General features: G+C 40.4%; 2 protein-coding genes across 10 annotated transcripts in view; both read left to right on the top strand.

Annotated features, from left to right (window-relative positions):
• Positions 1–2,421, top strand: LOC106116875 (uncharacterized). 4 transcript variants are annotated; one of them, XM_013310931.1, is made up of 7 exons: positions 1–224; positions 430–566; positions 810–918; positions 1,411–1,596; positions 1,707–1,733; positions 1,869–2,072; positions 2,175–2,421. In XM_013310931.1, exons 4-7 carry the CDS (start codon positions 1,531–1,533, stop codon positions 2,325–2,327), a joined length of 450 nt encoding a protein of 149 aa, XP_013166385.1. In that variant the 5' UTR covers positions 1–224; positions 430–566; positions 810–918; positions 1,411–1,530; the 3' UTR covers positions 2,328–2,421. The 4 variants fall into 4 exon arrangements, with proteins under 4 accessions (XP_013166385.1, XP_013166383.1, XP_013166384.1 ...); XM_013310929.1 differs by having other exon boundaries at positions 1,395–1,596; XM_013310930.1 differs by having other exon boundaries at positions 810–945.
• Positions 2,422–3,336: 915 nt separating this feature from the next.
• LOC106116695 (uncharacterized) overlaps positions 3,337–11,824 on the top strand; it is a 15,050-nt gene continuing 6,562 nt past the window's right edge. The window contains exon 1 of one of the 6 annotated variants that reach the window (XM_013310621.1): positions 3,337–3,586. Coding sequence is in view for 1 of the 6 variants with exons in the window: in XM_013310620.1 (XP_013166074.1) it covers positions 8,314–8,401 (88 nt within the window). In the remaining 5 variants the exon portion in view is untranslated. The other 5 variants (XM_013310625.1, XM_013310620.1, XM_013310622.1 and 2 more) reach the window with 5 other exon arrangements.

The following is an 11,824-nucleotide window of genomic DNA, read 5'->3' as shown; positions in this document are numbered from 1 at the left end:
TTATGACATACTATGTCCAAAATATGTCACTGTTATTTGTCACACAAGCGCAGTTGTTTACGTTTCCATTTTTTTAAATCGTCTTTGTTCTGTTCGTCACCTAAATTTTCATGTATGCGTTGTGTTCAACACCGGAACGGTAGCCGGGTTGCCAAAGTTTAGGCTACAGTTGCAAATTTTAGTAAATGCTTTAACAGATTGTTATACTGGATCGTCCCTAAGTTGTAAGTAAACTTTTTATTTGCTCACATCGCAGTATATTACTGCAGAGATCACAATCTCTGCCGACTGTCAACTCATAGTTGAGAGACGGCAGTTAATGTAAGGGGAACCTTTTTCCTCGGCGAGACATTCGGCGACATGTGTCATCAGTGCCGCGTGTCGCGGGGACAGACTGACACAGCAGAGGTGGTGGTGGTGGTTGTGCAGGGGCGGCGCATGCTGCTGCAGCTGGCGCTGGCTGCGCTCGCGGCGCTGAGCGTGGCGCCCTGCGTGCTGCAGCGGCTCTGCCCCTCGCGTCCGCCGCGCCCGCCCTCCTCCGTCTGCATGCACCGCGTGCCCACCAAGTACATGCCTCCTGCACTCGTACAATACTCTACATAACCTCCTACCTTTACAAAATAATAGCAAACAAGAGGCTAAGTTTAACAACAATATAAATTAAAAGATTAATAGTACAACAATGTTCATTAGCATAGAAAATATACATATAGGAGTGAAAAGATATATTAATATTCATATGCTTCTAAGTTAAAAGTACTTCGTTTCGAGCAGGTAAGAATACTTGTATGATAACTACATTCTTCCAGGGTCATTTCAAAGTGTCAGAAAAATATATAACGCGGCCGCGAGCGCACCTCGCATGCGGTCAGTGCAGCATCATACAGCAGGTGGCACTCGAGTCGCAGGAATCTATAGGTCTTTTTTATACGCACTAGAAAAGAGGTAAGATACAGTTTCGAGATATAAAATGCAAGCGCTAATATCACTTTGTGTCGAATATAAAATGATATTGTAAACTAAGTGCTAGCTAGTCACTCGCCGACTGAACAAATGCAATTGTTTTGCGATTGAACAAGGAGACAGAATGCAGACGCTGGATGTTGTCGGCCGCCCATCCGCCGCGAGTTTATTAAACAATGTAGCCGCATTATTGTTTCACTCTATAAACAATGATGATCCCGCTACCATGTTGTTACGAACGATTGCGATATTAAGAAAATTCTCATCTCTAGATCAAACTAAAGACTAATGCTAAACGACATCTCTTCTGTCAGGTCGGAGGGAGGAATCGTGGAACTTAATCTTATCTGGCGCTAAAAACTAAGCTATAGCTTGTCAAATCATATCATCTTAAACCAATTTTGAGACAATAAACGGTTTCGTTTGTTTAGTGAGATATCGTGGTAGGAGGAGGTGGCGCCCCCTATAAGAGCGTTTGCCCCGTGTGACCGCGACTCTGTACGGAGTAGCCACGAGGCCCGCAGTCCTCTCCCGCCCTTGCCCTCGCCCCGGGCCCAGCAGCGCGCCATGCCCGTGCGCCTCGCCCCGGCAGCGGCGCTGGCCGCCCTCATCTTCATCATCAACACCCACGAGGTACATCTTCTCGCGAAGTTCGCGCCTCCCTTGGGGCACAAATTTTCTCTATCTTTCTGGTCGTGTCATCGTATGTGCCTAACTGCTAAATATAAATATTTTGTTTGCAGGCGAATGCAGAATGCAAGAACTGTATCGTGAGTATTGATAACTTTGCTTTGTTTTTTTACCAAAGCATTGCTATTTTATTTTAGGAGGTAATTTTAATCTTTTTAATCTTGTTTTATGCATGTAATGGGAAAGGAATTAGTTGAAGTGATATGTTCGTGCAGGCGCTGGACAAGGAGGGGCGGTCGTTGCTGCGCGCGCAGTGGGAGGCTTGCGGCGCGGGCGCGGTGGGCGCGCAGGACGGCGCCGAACTCAAGCGGCGCGCCTACTGCGCCCTGCGCCGCTGCAAGCTGCTCGCCAAGGACGGCAAGCTGCGCAAGGCGGCGCTCATCCACCTCGCACGCGGCTTGCCCGCCGACCAGGCCAAGGTGAGCCCAGCCCATAGCCCATACACACTGGATAACTTTATGTGTATAGTGAAGTTACTATAGTAAAGGCTGACAAATGTTATATTGTTGCTTATGTGGCAGATACTGGAGCGCTGCAGCAAGCAGACGGGCGACACGCCCGAGGACCTCGCCTGGAACATCTTCACGTGCGCCTTCGAGCACAAGTCGCTGCTCAACTTGCCGCCGCGCGCCGCCGACGCGCCCGGCGAGGACACTAGTCGCCTGACTGCTTAGCCGCTTAGCTCCTAATTCTCGCGCAATTTCACGCGACTGTTCCATGTTTTAAGTAAACAGTTATGTCAATACAATAAACTAGCTTTCACCAATACGATTTTCATTTTGATTTTCAACACAACAAAATGGACGTTTGCATGCATAATAATATTATTAGTCGTAATCGAAGGACATGTTTGTGTAGTTGTAAAATGTGTTAGATTGGAGACATGTGTGCAAAGATCGTTGTGAACGGAGATCTATAACTTCTACCGCATTATGCAGTTCGCATATTGTTTGTTTAATAATATACAGAATTTTATAAAAATTCGTGTTTACAATCGATCCATACACAATCAGCAATGTGTGATGGCGATACATTACTCATACATACGTACGTAGTGTAGAGGCGGCACGGCAGCGGCACGGCAGCGGCCAGCAGCTATAGGTCGCAGTGAAGTCATCCTCTCTTATGTTTGTTTGTCATCGATCCTTGTGTATTGAATTGACATTGACAAAGTTTCACAGCAAACTAACGGTATGTGCTGGACTGGATCAGTTACAAAAAAAACTCATTAGCAAATTATTATTATTTTTGAAAAGGAAACATCCATATAATCTTACATGTATGTATAAAAAAAATGTAATATATTAGTGTGTTTATAAATTAAGTCCAACGATGTGTGGTACAATATTTATTCGTGTAAGTTAAGTACTATTACATAAATGCATAATAGCAGATATGATTTCTTGTTGTATAAATTAAGGCATATTTGACATAGTTTGGTATAAAGTTACCACAGCGGCGTGTAGTATGTACAATGTAAAAGCAATTAGCATTATAAGGCAAGTCATTGGCATGCAAAGGCTGTGTTGCACTTCGTTACGAGCAAAGTGTGAATTATGTTGAGAGCGCCTAAATGATCTCATTGCGAGGTGTTTGTTGTAGGCGGCGGAGCGGCGAGCGGCGAGCGGCAAGCGGCGAGCGGCGGCCGGAGCATGCGCGAGCGCGCCGCTGGCAGAACGGACGCGGGCCTTTGCCTGCGCGCGCATCGCACCGCCATCTTACTCTTTGAATTACGCGCCTTTTCGCGCGCCAACAATAATTTGCGCAAAAGTGTTTCTTATAAAGTTAAGTGCAATAGATTGCGGTGTTTCATTGATAAAATGTGCTAATTTAATATACGTAGCAGTTTATTTGCAGTGCTTGTGTTATGTTTTTGTTTGGGAGCATTTTTAGTGTATGCATAAAAAGGAGATAAGAAAGATATTTGTGAAGTGTAAGTAAATAATTGATTTCTATTGTACTAGTGTTATTTCTTACATTAATCATAGAAACTTAAGACAACTTTTTCATGCTTAAAACATAAAAAAAAATATTTAGCTGATAAACTCGTTGTTTTCGTAAACTTGAGGTGGAGGTTCGAATCTTAATTGAGCAGATTTACGAACAATTCTCTATAAAAAAACTCATCGTTAAATAATAACTAAGAGTGGATCGGATTGCATTATTGACAAGAACGGAGATCAAAAAAATATTTTTGCTGAAGTTTGTTGAAGCGAAGCAATAATATTTCCTCTTTACGGAATCTGCAGTAAAGGTATAAGATAATAAAGGATACGAATGTGTCAGGTAATTATGTGAGTATAATAATATTTATCATAGATTCCGTAACACGTGTGTTACAGCCGCTCGGGCCGCACCGCGTCGCGTCGCGTTACATTCGTTTGTCTCATTAATATTTGTAATCATTGTCATTATTTCTATATATCACTTGAGATTCCATAAAATTGAAATATAGAGGAATAACATGAACACTGAAGAGAAGAAAGGGGAAAGACAATATGATTTATGAAATAAGATAAAATATTTAGTTATTAACAATTTATAGATTAAATCCATCAACTTCAACCTATCGACTACCAAGTCTTTTTCGGTCGTATTAAAATAAATTTACCATAAACAAGACAGATTAGATAAAACAAAAACGCTATAAATTATCATAATGGTTAATTAAAGTGCAACGATGTTAGGCCTACGCCCCCCCCCCTTCCGACCCACACGCACGTGGCCAGCGCGCGGTTGCGTGGGCGCAGTGCCGTGGTGAAAACCTAACGCGGTTCCATTACGTGACAATTTGCTCACAAAGCAACTGAAAAAATGCACCCATTTACTATTGTAGTTCAGGCGTATTGAGGCGTAAGGATTGTTATAAAAATGATATAAGGAAAACTTATCAAATAAATAACATAGAGTTTTTCTTTTTGCTAGAATATAAGTGTATATCTCTCAGAATGCTCTGGCTATTCTGCCAGCAGACTAGAGTGCTGCCATCTTGCATTAATTTGCAGTTTTAATTATTTGGAAGTGGATCCCGGAGTTATTTATATTGTTTGTGCAGCGGCGAGCGGGCGAGCGAGCGAGGATCCGATGACGAAATCAATAAATGTGTCAATAGAGACGTTTATTGCGCAGGTCAGTGAGGGAGCACACGCTCGCTCGCTCGCCACTGCCGAACAAAATATCATTAAGCTATCATTTATACAAGAATAATTTTAAATAATACTTAAAGTAATTGATTATAACAATCAAAAATAGAAATAATAAAATTGCTACGAAATTATGGCTTTACGAAGGCATAAGGAAACGACAGCGAGCGGCTGCGCTCGGGCGGGAGTTTTGGTATTCACAGCTCCCTTATTTTGGTATGAGCGCCTTAACTGACATAATGATCCCACGTATTTGGCTTTATTATTGATATTGGAAGTATATGACCATCATATGACACTTGTGTCGTATCATGAAGTCGCCTAATAGAATTGGATTTTCCTTTTTAGTGTTTAATTATGTTTAATCAAATTTAATATATTTTATGAGTGACTTGTCAAACTTTGCTGAATATGAACATAAATGTCTGGTAACTTCAGCAAATTATGTTCTATGTAACACTAAAGACAATTCATTTAATGTGATGCGTTAAATATCGAGAAAAATAATATCTCTAATCACTCATAACAATCTTTAATATCATAATATATGAAAAAACCCAGTTTATTTAAAAAAGAGGCCAGTTATATACAAAAGTGTAGATATTAAATAGTAGTAGAAAAGATGTAAAGATTCGATGAATAAGGCAATTGATTTTCCATGCCATATGTGTCATCATAATATTAGGTGTTATCACGATGTATTTGTCTCAGTTTGGCGCAGGCACTACGCGTCATAAATAAATTATAAATTATGAATCATAATACCGCTTGCGTTGCGGAGGTACAGTCAGCAACATACACGGTGTATTATTTTAAACGTAAAATGTCTTTATTACTTTACATCCTAATTATCGTTGCATCCGATATCCGATCCGAGGATCCTGGATTATTCAATGTACAGTAAAGTAAAATGTTAGGCTTTTGATTTACTGTATTTTGGAATGTAAATAAATTACTTATCATATTCATCGATTTCCATAAAATATTTAACATTAGCGGACATCGCTAAATCTATTTTCACTAAAATAAACAAGACAAGACTAGATCACTCTAAGCAATTGGTAAGTATCAAGTAAATAAAGGTTGCTAATACTCAATGACCAGACATTTGGCAAGTAAGCTGTGATATATTTCATAAATTCAGCAAATACGTTTTAAATTAGTTATGTTGTGTGTTGAGCAGTGTACTCTGGCAAAGACAGCAGTGTAAATGCCCACACCGGGGCTACGTAGGAAGTAAACTCATTGTCGAGGAGTGGCGGCCAAAAGGCGAGCCCACGTGCGCCTGCTGCCCATCTCCGACATCGGCAGGACACCGATGCGACGTTACAACCGGCAATAAATAGCAGTTAATCTTGCTCGTTGTCATCGCGACGGCCCTTCCTCGCCGCCCGTAACGCCTTATATAGCATAACTATTCCATCTTTGCCGGTTTCAAATGCCTACGATTGTTGTTTGATAGAAACATTTCCACGTGCGTACAACCCACACGATACACTGCCAAATTAAATTTGACAAATGATTCCATTTATGATTCGCTTATTTTATTGTAAAAATGGAAAAATGCCGCATAGAAAGGAGAAATATCCTCTTTCTGCGCTTCCCCCTCCCCGTTAATTAAACATAGGAAACGCATCTGCGGTTGGGGATGTCTATGGGTCACGGTTTTTTCGCTATCGACAAATTCAGATAGCCGCTTGCTTGTTTGCCACCTTATAATACAAAAAAGACACACTAATAATCGAACACAATAAAAACGCACGATGTGGCAGTGGTCGACCACAAACAATATATGATCAATAAAATGAATTATAACAAACTTTCCATTTTTGGTACACAGTTATCCGGTTATTCCAAAAGATATCATTACAAGAGTGAAATTCTTAAGCGTAAAAATGAATATTGTTTGTTATAATGACACGGTAAGCGATAGCTGCATCTAGTGTGTACGACAGGCCGATGACCATAAAGAGTTTGAGTGGATGATGGATGGTGTCCACGCCGCCCACGCCCACAACGCCACTTCGCGGCCGCTGCCCTGCTCAATCGCAACTATTATAATCAATTAACATTGTTTTTTTTTTACGTAGACAATAAATTCAGAAGTATATTTACAGAATCTGTTCTTTTCAGCAGCGCGTCTGATGACGAATCTTGCACACGTAATTTATTTCTAAGCGCAATTTTTTTGCGTTGTAATTTAATAGCCTCTTTGGCGTGTCATAATTTTTCTTCTAACTGACATAGATTATTCAAAGAGCTATATACATCCATAATGTAGTAAAGAGATGGTGTCAATAGCGTGTATAAGTGTAAATAGACGCAAAGTTGACAAACTATTTGTTTTACTAGAAAGTATAAAAGGCAGTTTAGTGCAACATTTGACACTTGGCTTTGAGTTGTGCGTTGTGGGTGCAAGTGGGTTACGGTGCGCGGTGTGGCGCGTGGGCGGCGCGGGCGCAGCTCCTAGCACTCCCCCTCCGCACCGCACACCGCGCACCGCACACCCCGCAACACGCGCCACAGACAGACTGCTTTCATTACAATTACGTAGAGATTTGCTACACGCCCACTGCAAAGAAACTCCACATTACGTTCTACAGATTACGGGTAAAATTTGAACAAACTTTATATTTCGTCTTCTTCACAAAATTACAGCATAATTTTTTTTACTGTTTATCTAGCGTTTACATTGAAAAATACACATTGCAATTGTTGAATTGACAGCCCCACAGGTTGTTCCAAATAAAGTTGGCCTGATAAAAATATTGTGGCACTAAGACAGTAGCGAGACAACAATCTCAGTATTTTAACTTAATTGATAAATGGATTCAAACGCATTATTTGCCAGTTAACAGTTACCTCGTTTTATAAGTACATGCAGTTTGTACGGCGCGGTGTACTATATGATTTCAAAGCGACTCAGCCAAAAGGATGAATCACCAATAAATTTAATATTCTACGTCAAAAGTTTTGCTGCTGCAGTTGAGTTGTGCTTCTGAGATTTCTCTTAAGAAATAGAAGAAGAGTATATTGTAATAATTTAAACTTGATATGTATATTAACATACACTTTATCATACACTTGGTGTAGCAGAGTTGTAATACATCTATCTGTACGTGTTGTAATGTGAGTTATGTACAAATATAGAAGAAGCTGTGCGCAGAATGTGCCGATGTATTCCTGTAACGGTTAAGAGGTTACGCAAACGCAAGGCGCGTCCAAAGAAGGCAGGTATGGGCGGGCGGGCGCCGCGGGCCGGGACGCTGCGCCGGGAGCCGCCGGAATTAGACGCGAAACTAAATATCCAAAAGCGACCGTCCGCGCCCCGCGCCCGCGCCCGCCTGCCAAATACGGCACGAATCTCGGGTTTCCCGCGTCTCCCGCGCCGCAGCATCCCCGCGCCCGCCCCGCGCGCTGAAAACGCGTAAAAACTCGCTTATTTCTGTACACGCTAAATTTAACGTATGGTAAGCGAAAGCGATCGCGATTTTGGTCGAACGCTGTCTGTATTTAGATGAGAAGCGGCGTTGTCTTGGCGCGACAGTGCACGCCGCCGCGCCGCGACTGCAGCGCGTGGATGTCCCTCATGGTGCCCGACGGAGGTGATTATCCGCAGCGCGCGTCCTGCGCCCTGGTCCGCCGCCCTCCTCCCTTCGCCCTCGGGCAGCCCTTGCGCGCGTGTTCTCCTCCCCCGCAGTGTCACCGCCTCCTGTACTTCCACAACAATTGATTGAGTTTTTTGAGCAATTAATTTCGTGACAAGCCTCGATTTGCTTCGATGTGTTTATTAATCTGTTGGTATTTTCGCGCCAATTTTTAACGATTTTGATAAATTAAATCAATGAATATTTTAGTGTAATTGTTTGTTGTGTGACTTATAACATTTTGAAGTTTGTGTGAGTTGTTATGTAGTGTGTGTAACTTTACCGTTTCTGTTTGGGGCGCGCGGTTCCCGGAGCATCGCGCAAGGACGTAAATAATAAACTGAAATGTGTGTCAGCGCAGTCTCAGTCGTCAGGTTTTGCGTCTTATAACTCAATAGATAAATATTACTTTGCGTCGATAAGTGATCGTGTGGGATGCTGTACTTGAGAAATTGTTTACACTTTACACGAAACTTTACGGAGAATTTCCATATAAGGGCAGTGTCAAATTGTCACCTCTAGCGAAATGTGACTCGTTAGAGGCGAACGGTTTCGATATATTAATGAAAGAAAAGCAAACGTAAATAACTTTGATGGTCAGATATACACAAGGTGTGCTGTGAGCTTTGATCGCATATAGGTTTAAATTGTGTGTTGCGTTCTGTTTGCATTGCGTTGTGTTGCGGTGCCGGTGTGGTGCCGGTGCGGTGCCGGTGCGTGTTACCACACAACCACATAGCTGTCTAAATATATTTGTCACACATCAAGATGATTTCCGTTATCAGCGGTGTGTCGAGGGGGGGTAGGGACGGGGGACGGGGGCACCGGGGTTATGTTACTCAATAACCCCACTGATAACTGTCAGCGGCCGATTATATTATCTACGTGCTGTTACACAATATCTTATTGTTATACACGCTATATAAAACTTTAGAAGCTCTCCGTAGTCATTTTAAAATCAATAAACACAGTTAATATTGTAAATATTTTTTATCAGAACGAAACAGATATTGAATTTGACAATAATGCTATTGCTGAACGATAATTGACAAAATACAAATAAAAACATAGAAGAAAGAATTTTTGTTGACATTATTATTCTATAAAAATCTTAATTGAAATTTTACAATAACATTTCCATATTGAACATTTACATATTGTGCTATGTTTTTCAGAAAATTTCTACAACGTTTAACATATTGTTGTCTTATTTAATTCAAAGAGTATGAGTAGGATGGCTATATGTTTCAATACAAGTGTACCGACAGTGGGGACACAGTGGGCCCGCCCACACGCACCGCACGCAGTCACATTCCACTCACTCACGCACAGATTATTTTGTTATAACGCGGTAATGTAAATGTAACAAGTGAAGTTCAAGTTACTTTGTCAAGTCGCATGACATTTTTAAGTTTGTTTCGAATTGATTTTAATACTGCTAACATTCTCACAAACAGTACAAGACTTGACTAATAATAGTACCAATCCAAAATAATAACAGCAACATTTAGCATATTATGAGAAGTTAACTCATTTTATTATATAATTAAAGTTAATATCAAAGTAATTCTGTATTTATGTACAATACAAGTGGAGTAAATACATTTACGTAGGTATTTATATGTGTATAATGTTAAGTAAGTTGTCATAAGAGGTGGTGCGTGGGCGCCGACCTGACTCACTGTTAGTTCATTTGGCGGACAAAACCAAACGCGGACAATTATTAACCATACCAATACTTTGGTAACATCACAACACTACCGCGTCACGTGGCCATTCTCAAGATATGCATTCGTTAAACAAACAACTATAGGATAAATTAAATAATTAAAATTAGTGCGCGGGAGTAAGTTACACTATTTATCTTATTCCTCGCTGACAGAGTTGCATGCAACCGCTAGTCTTTAGAACTAAATAGCAAATTCCAAATGCATTGCAAAATTATTATAGTTAAGTTTACAGAGTGTAAGTTTTCGTTTTGTTGCACGTATAATATAACTTAAACTAAGGCATTTTAAAATAATGATTAGGTATACGAGTCAAGTAAAGGGAGCAGTGTGCAAGGTTCCGAGTAGCCAGCCAGTTCGTCAGTGGAGCAGCTCGCGACGCATAAGGCAATATCCTTGCGGCACTCGCCACCGGCCCACGACAATATTCACCTTCATTATTCTCGCGCAATGCAAATCTAATAATGCATTCAAATTGTAATTGCCCTTCACATTCACTGACCTAAGATCAAGTAAACTCGCCATTGAAAAGAATTACATCAGTCAACTCAAATACGACTTCCAGCACGAAGAGCTCCACCCTCAGACATGACAGAATACTACGTTATTTATTCAATTTGAAATCTATGGAATAGGTTACGCTTAAAATTGTTTTTATATCGGTTGCACTCGATAATAATTAACTCGCTTTGCATATCCTGTGCGACCAGTCCCCGTGCCGCCTCGCCACCTCAATGCATATCATACTGTAATATATAATATTACTACGTGATACAAAGTCTAAGTTATTCTAAAATAGTTAAAAACTCACGCATAGTATGACTACTTTCTCTCTCACTTAAAATACTACATAATACTATGAAAAGAAAGCGTAAATAATAGAATTGAATTCATTTGATAGTAATTAAAATAACACGACCACACGCTCGCACAAAACAACACGAAACATAAAATACATTGCAAATTTTATGTGATGTTCAATGACTGTAGAATTTTATCGTAAATCATTTTCTACCAAAATTACTCGTAGTTGTAACGATTGAAAAAGATTATACCGATAGACCACATACAATGGCGAAACTGACATTCATTTCGGGTCTTTATGACGAAAGCAATCCACATTTTTCAGTAACTATTCATAGCATTTTGTTGAACAATCGTTTTCAATGTATGTATTGATATAGTTTGCATGAAGAATTTTGTAGCTCAGCTTTGGTGTGTGACTAACCTTATGATATGACTGCAGTTAATTAAAGCGTAGGAGAGAAGCAAAACATTTAGCACGTACACAATGTCATCGGTTTTCACAACAAAACATTGGCCGTTTTATATTTTTATTCTTCATTGTTGATTTTTACAAACCTGGATGCAGCAACAGTTCATGAGATCGCGATATTTATGAGTATCTAGGTTCTAGTGTTAGTAGATTTTCGTTTAGTCAAAGATTAAAAAAGTGTAAACCCATACAATAGTTAAGATAAATTTTAGTTAAAGTTTCATTAAAAATAAAAAGTAGTTATTAAACGTAACAAATATAATTCGTAAATGGTAACGTTAGTAGAGCATAAATCGTATTCAGTATGAAACAGAGCACGTAGGTTAAGCTTACGCAAGATGTGCTAACACACTGCCCGCCGCCCGCCGCACGCCCGCC

The sequence above is a fragment of the Papilio xuthus genome, unplaced genomic scaffold (genome assembly GCF_000836235.2).
Source record: "Papilio xuthus unplaced genomic scaffold, Pxut_1.1 DF827714.1, whole genome shotgun sequence".
Lineage (NCBI taxonomy): Eukaryota > Metazoa > Arthropoda > Insecta > Lepidoptera > Papilionidae > Papilio > Papilio xuthus.
Note: the sequence above shows the minus strand (reverse complement) of the source record. Positions and strands in the feature narration are given on the sequence as shown.

Bases quoted from the DNA above. Each gene is read 5' to 3' on its own strand.
- LOC106116875 (XM_013310931.1), top strand. From the start codon at position 1,531: ATGCCCGTGCGCCTCGCCCCGGCAGCGGCGCTGGCCGCCCTCATCTTC. The intron at 1,734-1,868 runs GTGAGTATTGAT...ATGTTCGTGCAG, and splicing joins CAGAATGCAAGAACTGTATC to GCGCTGGACAAGGAGGGGCG. The intron at 2,073-2,174 runs GTGAGCCCAGCC...CTTATGTGGCAG, and splicing joins TGCCCGCCGACCAGGCCAAG to ATACTGGAGCGCTGCAGCAA.